At 43.9% G+C, this 7,442-nt stretch overlaps 1 protein-coding gene across 1 annotated transcript; it reads left to right on the forward strand.

Moving 5' to 3' along the window:
• Positions 1 to 4,482: 4,482 nt before the first annotated feature.
• On the forward strand, positions 4,483 to 5,554 carry Zkscan4 (zinc finger with KRAB and SCAN domains 4; the record flags this gene model as incomplete). Its single annotated transcript, XM_033761796.1, is given in 1 exon segment — positions 4,483 to 5,554. A coding segment is annotated over 1 exon segment (918 nt), but the record flags the coding sequence as incomplete, so codon positions are not given.
• Between the last annotated feature and the right edge of the window lie 1,888 nt (positions 5,555 to 7,442).

Below are 7,442 nucleotides of genomic sequence, written 5' to 3' on the forward strand. Positions count from 1 at the left end.
CGAGGCGGGAGGAGCCACAGGTAGAGCCGGGCTCAGGGGCTGGGCCGGGCCGGGCGGCGCCGCCTAGCATCCGCCGTCATTGCTGAGCGTCTTGGGGAGTTGCCTACAGTCAGACTCAGTTTCCCAGCCACGAAACTCCAGCGCACAGGGTTGTCTGTGTTTAATGTGTTTCTAGATCTCAGAAGCGGTGCCTGGAACCTAGAAAGTGCTTGCACACAGATAGCTTGATAACAATGTTTGATGGCCAAATAAGAAAAACTAGATGAATTACATCTAGGTCCCAGGTGATCCGGGACAAGCACTTCTGTGTCGCCAGGGCGGGACTGGTGGCAGCGGCCCGGAGGTCACAAAGCAGCCAAGTACAGGCAGTGAAGCCTCTGCTCGGGCGTGAATCTCGGGGATCCCAGCTCTCACAAAACACAGGTGAGTGCTGCCTGTGAGCTGTGTGATTTTTAATGCGGTGCTGAGGTGGAACTCAGGGCCTGGTGTATGCTGGGTCAGTTTGCTACCCCTGAGGTACACCCCAGCCCGGGATCGTGTGAACTCTAAAGACTTCATTTAAGGGTCACCTGAAAGATCCATTGACAGGTACTTTAAATGCCCATCACTGATTGACTCGAAGACTGAAATTAAGGGGGAGTTTTAAACAGTAGTAGAAAGTTTTCTTAATCAAATCTGGATATAGGAAATAGCACTTCATTAAAATTGGTTTCTGAAAGACTTTATTTTGTAACAGCATAGTGATCTTCATTCATTTACTATCTATCCATAGAGACCTTCCAATGGAAGTCAATGTTGTTAGCTAAATAAGGCTGAATGCTTGCTCTAGTAGGATTTATATTCTAGGCTAAATAAGGCTGAATGCTTGCTCTAGTAGGATTTATATTCTAGTGAGGAATATAGCAAGTAAATCAACAATACAATTTTAGATATTAAAAAATACTATAAAGAATATAAGGCAGAATTTGTAAAAGATTTTCCAGAAATAGTAAAAGTCCTGTAAGTAAAGCTATAAATCTTGTAGACCCTGTAAAGTGTGTCAGTAAAACAGTGAAAATCATTCAGAGATAGGAATAGGGAAATAGGAAACTGCTGTTTGTTCCAGGGTGTTCCTTATTCCTGTGAACATTTGGGCAGGTTCCCAGGATATACATACAGTACGTAGACATGACACCCAACACGCAACTTTATTTCTTAACCAAAGCCTTGGCCTAAACCAACTCATGCTCTGTCCATTGCAGAGTTCACTTCTTATTGGGAAACCTCAGGTTTCTACCTCTCTCTTGAATCTGATCTATAAACAACAACAAAACAGCCTCCCCCAAAACTCCTTTATACCCTCATGTCCCAGGAGAATTAAATACTGAAAGTTCTGAAAATGAAAGGCTTTGTTTTCACGTTGCATTTATTTCACCGCTCCTGCTAAGGGTTCTGCCTGTGATTTTGGGGTATCTGAAGAATACAGCAGAACTCCTTAGGCCGTAGGAATGGAGCTAGTAGGGATTCTGTGCTTTGAAAAGGAACACACCCTGTGTAAACTTTTCAGCAAGAATTTAATAATCTAGTTTTTGATCTTGCATTCCACAACAGAAGGACGCTGAATACCCAGGTAGATCTCATCCAGAGCTTCTTTTCTTCTTAGTTCTCCAGGTCCCTGGGTTTGCTCAGGGAGGCAGATGCAGAGAAGATGCTGTGGCAGTTGCTAAGTCTGCATTAGAGTCCCAGGTGAGCTGGAGTCCCCCCCCCACCGTATCTATCAGCTTTGCTTCTCAGCTGCCTGGCTCCCCAGTTCTACCCCACCCCATCCCAGATACACATGAGATTTGAGTTTTTTCACCCTGTTACTGCTTATCTCTGTGCTTCATTTGGTGCCTATTCAGGCTCTTGCTGTTTTCTTGTTACCCTGAAGTGCCCTCTGCTGCTTCCATCTTTCCTATCCCATCGCTTTAGTTGGTCCTGTCTTCCCTGGGATTTTCTTCTTCAACAACAGCAACTTAATAAATGCAAAATGAAGGTTTCTTTGTGACAGTAGGTTGTTTGTTTAGTGTTTTTGTTTTGCAGTGGAAATTGGAAATTGAACCCAGGGCCTCAGACATTTTAGGCAAGCTTGCCCCCTCTGCCTCAGCTCTGGTTTTTGTTGTAGTTTGTTTATTTTGGTACCAGGGATCAAACTCAGGACATTTTGAGGACTTGTGAGGCAGGTGGCAGCACCACTGAGCTAATTCCCAGCCCTTAGCCCTGTTTTATAAAAGGGCTACACCTTCAGCCCTGTTTTCTTTTTCTTTCTTTCTTTTCTTTTCTTTTTTTTTTTTTTTTTTTTTTTTATTTTTTTTTTTTTTTTTTTTTTTTTTTTTTTTTTTTTTTTTTGTCACCACAGATCAAGCTCGGGTCCTTGTGCTTGCATGGCAGGCAGTGGCACCCCTGAGCCAAATCCCTGGCCCTCAGCCCTGTTTTTTAAAAATAAAATACAATAAAGCATACCCTTGAGAAATATAAAGGCCTGACCTCTGCCTTCTAAGAATTACATTTGAAGCAAACATATATTTCAGTCCTTTTAGTCTAAAGTTGGTTATATTTCAGTAAGAACAATCTTTACTTAACCTAGATTTTACTTTCTCATTCAATGTTTCATGTCCTGCTTGAGGTTATTTGAGGCTCTCTGTATCCTTTGCTTTCCCTTATTTTTTTAATCTCACACTTAGATTTCATTGGATTTAAAAAAATATTAATGTAAATGAACCCTCACCCTCTCCTTCCCAAACACTACAAATCTTTTGAAGTTTGTGAATATGTTTCTATTCCTTTTGCTGCATTGGCTGTTGTTTTCCAAAACTTTTTGCTTTCTAGACTGTTTAGTTATTTATATGATTTTCCCCAGTGTTTACAATACATCTTGTTTTTTGTTTTGTTTTGTTTTTTGGATAAATACGTTTTTGACTAGGTTTAAGTATATCAGGTAAGCCACTTTTCCTCTTTAAAGAGCCCCTATAAGGGATAAGTTCATTCTATGCACGTACCTGCTTTGGGAGTGATGATGGGCAAGAGGTACGGGGTGGGACTATTTGTTGTTTTAGGAATTGCTCAGAGTGGAACTCGTGGCCCTGATGCTGTCCCATGGGTGGACACAGCTGGGTCCTTCTCCAGTGAAATTCTGCAGTGATGAAAGTCGCGGGGAGCTGTGGCCGCCCCCACTCCCTAGCTAAGTCAGACAAGACTGGCTCATTTGCTTGTGATGCTGGGCTGTTAGAAGCTGTTTGGATGCAGAATGACCATCTGTGAACTCCTCTGTTTCCAACCAGCTGTGTACCTAGCTCCTTAAATGTTCTGACCTTTGCATTATTTTCTACCCTGCCAGTGTTATGGTCATAGTAGATTAGATGAAGGAGCTGTACCCCTCAGTACAGGTCTGACTCAGTACATCCTCAGTAAGTGTTAATTCCCTTCCTTTTCCTAGACCTGACTGAAGAAAGCTAAGGGACACTTCAGAAAATAGGCCATGGAGCCACAGAGGGTGAGTTATAAGTGACCTCAGGCATTGACTACAGACTTTAATGTTAGAGGTGAAGGTGTGGAGGCACAGGAGGTTTTGTGACTTTCAGAGGTCACACAACTAGCAAATTGTCCCATTGCTGGGAAAAAAGACCTCAGATCCACAGCTTCAAGGAGGAGGTTTATTTTAGTTCATAATTTGAGAGGCTTCAGTCCACTGTCATCTAGCTCCAAAACAGAAACATAGCAAAAAGGTGTGGCAGAGGAAAGCTGGTCAACTCATGGAAGCTACAAAGCATTGTGGGTTACAAAGAGCCAGAGAAGAAGGGGCAGGTACTACAGTCCCTAGGGTCTCACCCCAACCACCCACTTCCTCCAATCAGGTCCCGCCTCTAACAGCCCCAGACAGCTATGAACTCGTCCATAGGTTAACTCATTGATGAGATTAGTGCCCTCTCAAGCTGTCACACTGACAGGCAAGATTCACCAGCATAACAGCATAGTGAAGTTTCCAACTCTGAACTCCCAATACCAATGACACTTCTGTTGAGGACCTTGCCTTTACCTAGCAGCTCACTAGAGATAACTCCTGTCATTGATCAGGACCAAATCCCAAGTTCCCACTTTTGCTGTTTCTTACAGAATATTTCAGAAGTTCTTCCACTTGCCCTGTTACTGCCACCACCTGCTGAGTCCTTTCAGTATCTAATCTCAGTGTGTGGCCCTGCCTTACTGTTCTTATTGCTTAGCAGCCCCCTCCTCCAAACTAGCACCGTGGTGTGTCCCCGGCACTCTCTCCATTCCCACCTGTACCTTCTCCCCTGGCCCCATCCCATTCTCAGGTCTCTTCCTCCCAGCACTCTGTAGCCTCTTTTATTCCCATCCTCCTTCCTGCACTTCAGTCCTCCTTGGCATGCAGAGACCCCTGCAATTCTTGTCTCCCTGGTGCTCATCACAGAGCTTTCCTCCCATACAGGGCACAATTGACCTTTGTTGGCCTTTGTTGTTTCAGATGGTGAAATACAGGCTAAGATCAGGGGCTTTTCTCCAGCTGAGGAGCATCCAGGACAAGATCCTGGGCAGACTCCCTGCCACCTGGGTGAGGACACTGCCCAAGTTCCTGCTAGTGCTGAAGCTGGTGAATGGGAAGACAGGTTACAAAGAAAGCAGAAAAATGCCACAGGGAGCAGGAGGCATATTTGTCATGAATGTGGAAAGAGTTTTGCTCAACGTTCAGGTCTGACCAAACACAGGAGGATCCATACTGGAGAGAAACCCTATGAGTGTGAGGAATGTGGGAAGACCTTCATCAGGAGCTCTGCCCTAGTCATTCACCAGAGAATCCACACAGGAGAGAAGCCATATGAGTGTGAAGAGTGTGGAAAGGTCTTCAGTCACAGCTCAGACCTTATGAAACACCAGAGAATACACATGGGAGAGAAGCCCTATGAGTGTGAGGACTGTGGGAAAACCTTCAGCCAGGGTTGTAGCCTCCTTGAACATCACAGAATTCATACTGGGGAGAAGCCATACCAGTGCACCATGTGTGGCAAAGCCTTTAGGTGGAGTTCCCATCTCCAGAGACACCAGAGGATCCATGGTGATAGAAATGATGCTGGAAAGTCCTGGATAGGTAGGGCCAAGATGGAAAGCCAGTCAGAAAATGCTGAAACTTCTGTATCTTATAAATGTAATGAGTGTGAGAGAAGTTTTACTTAAAACAGAAGTCTTATTGAACATCAGAAAATCCACACTGGGAAGAAACCTTATCAGTGTGATGCATGTGGAAAAGGCTTCACCCAAACTTCATACCTCATTCAACATCACAGGAGCCATGTAGGCAAAAAAAATTCTGTCACAGTGACCCATTGGATGCATAGCAAATTTGGTACTCATTTGTCATTGTATTGAAATCCGCTGGAGCTTTGCTGGCTACAGAAGTTGTCAGTGGGATTTTGTAGGGAATGGAAGGGGACATTACCAGGACCTCTACTAAGGGTCCTGGCCTGTGAGCCACCCACAGCACAAAGCAAATTCAAGAACAGACAGGAAATGAGACTTAGAGTGGAGAAACTGAGTCTTGGGTCCTGGTCAGTACACTCGTGGCAGCAAAGACAAAGGCCCCCCAAGCACATCCAGTATATATTGAATACAGTTGTGGGAAGGAATAGGGAGTAGGGTATGCTTTGAGGGCATCTAGTGAATTACTGCCGAACACCTGGCATGATGGTACCAGGCAGAGCTGTTAGGAAGTAAGCACTGTATCTTGTTTGGGTAGAACGAACTGGTGCTGGGACTGCATGCAATTAACAAGCAACCCCTTGGGTTAGTGAGAAGCCATAATTCAGGGGAAAGGGCTTTAATTGGGCTCACACTGACCTCAGCTGCATGTAACTCAGTAGGGCCACCTGTCACTTCACAGACCAGGGCCTATGTTTCTGTGGCAGCCATTGAGGGAGGGGCTGTACTCACCCAGTCCACCATCTGACATGCCCATTTGAGTCATGTGGAGCTTCAGTCTGACTCCTGATATAAAATAATATAGGCAAATTATGGATGGCAAGAAACATGTCACTCAGCCCAACTAGTACTGGGCAGGGATGTCTCCTATAGGGTTTTATTTACTAATATACATCATCATGTATTGGAAAATTCATTCTAGCTGAGATGGTTTTAGAAGGTGAATGGAACCATACTTCACAGCATTGGAATAGTGTCTGGAAGAGGTAGGACCTGAGGTGTTTCGTTCTCACCTTTCAGATTTAATTGGCCATTGAGACTGACTAGTTGCCTTTGACCAGTACTTTTTTTTCTTGGATGGATGGCTCTTGATTTGTGGGGCTGCTGCTCTTCCCATTCATTTTGCCAGTGATGAATCCTTCATGAATTCGTCAGGCTGAGGTCTTTTACTTATTGTGCCTTACATATAGATGCTAATAAACATTTAGTAAACATATCATAAAATGACTTTTAAGGCTCCAAAAATCTGACTCTACATGTCTGAGGAATTTCTAAAGCCATGTGTTTCTATCTACTTCTCTGACATTCTAGAATCTGGGTCCATCTGAGCCACGTATGCAGTGTTTCCAGAGTTGGTGTGGGAATCTGCATTTCTCCATGAGGGCAGCACTTACAGTAAGAATACCTTAACAGGGAAGGCCTTTAGGTGTAATTCTTAATCACTGAGACCTTTCAAGACAGCTCTAGTAATAGGACTCTTATTAGTACACATGAAGTTTGTTGTTCCTTAAAGGGAAATCTTTCCATTCTGATAAATACATATCAGTGTATTAAGTCATGTCAAAGTATGACTTTTGCTGTAAATTCTGTAATGCTTATCTCGCTTTTCACTCATCTTTGGCCTGGCTGGGTTCTAAGACACCATCTGCATCTGGCCCCCAGTTATCAGCAAGCTGCATTTGGCTTTTGCTAGCTGAGCCTGAGCTAGCTCCTCCAGGTTAGAGGATTCCCACCACATATTTATCATTCATGACTAAAACTGCCCTGTTAGTTGGATATGAAGATAGGTAAGCAGCAGCTGATGTAAATAGAAACCCAAGTGTGGGTGGTAGAAAATGTATTTGTTCAGAAGCATATTGAGAATCTGAGGTAATGGGGCCTGGGATTTAGCTCAGTGGTGCTGCTGCCTGCCTCAAAAGCAGAAGGTCCAGAGTTCAATTCATGGTATCCAAAAAAAAAAAAGGAAGATCTATTGAGAATCTGAGGTGAAGAACTCCACAGTCTCCAAAATGTCAGCATCTGAAATCAAGGGTCGATGCTGTGTTAATCAAAAGAAATAAGACTTTCATGATCTCCTCCCTTTTCACCCAAATCACCTGTATTTCGAAGACTGATTTCTTCCCAGGTACTTGAGTACATATCATCAGCCTCCAGCCTTGCCAGACCCATGAATGGATTCCTCTGAAGAAATCCATGACCATGTTTTATTTTGG

This window comes from Fukomys damarensis, unplaced genomic scaffold, assembly GCF_012274545.1.
Source record: "Fukomys damarensis isolate Sample0158 unplaced genomic scaffold, DMR_v1.0_HiC HiC_scaffold_10, whole genome shotgun sequence".
Taxonomy (NCBI): Eukaryota; Metazoa; Chordata; class Mammalia; order Rodentia; family Bathyergidae; genus Fukomys; species Fukomys damarensis.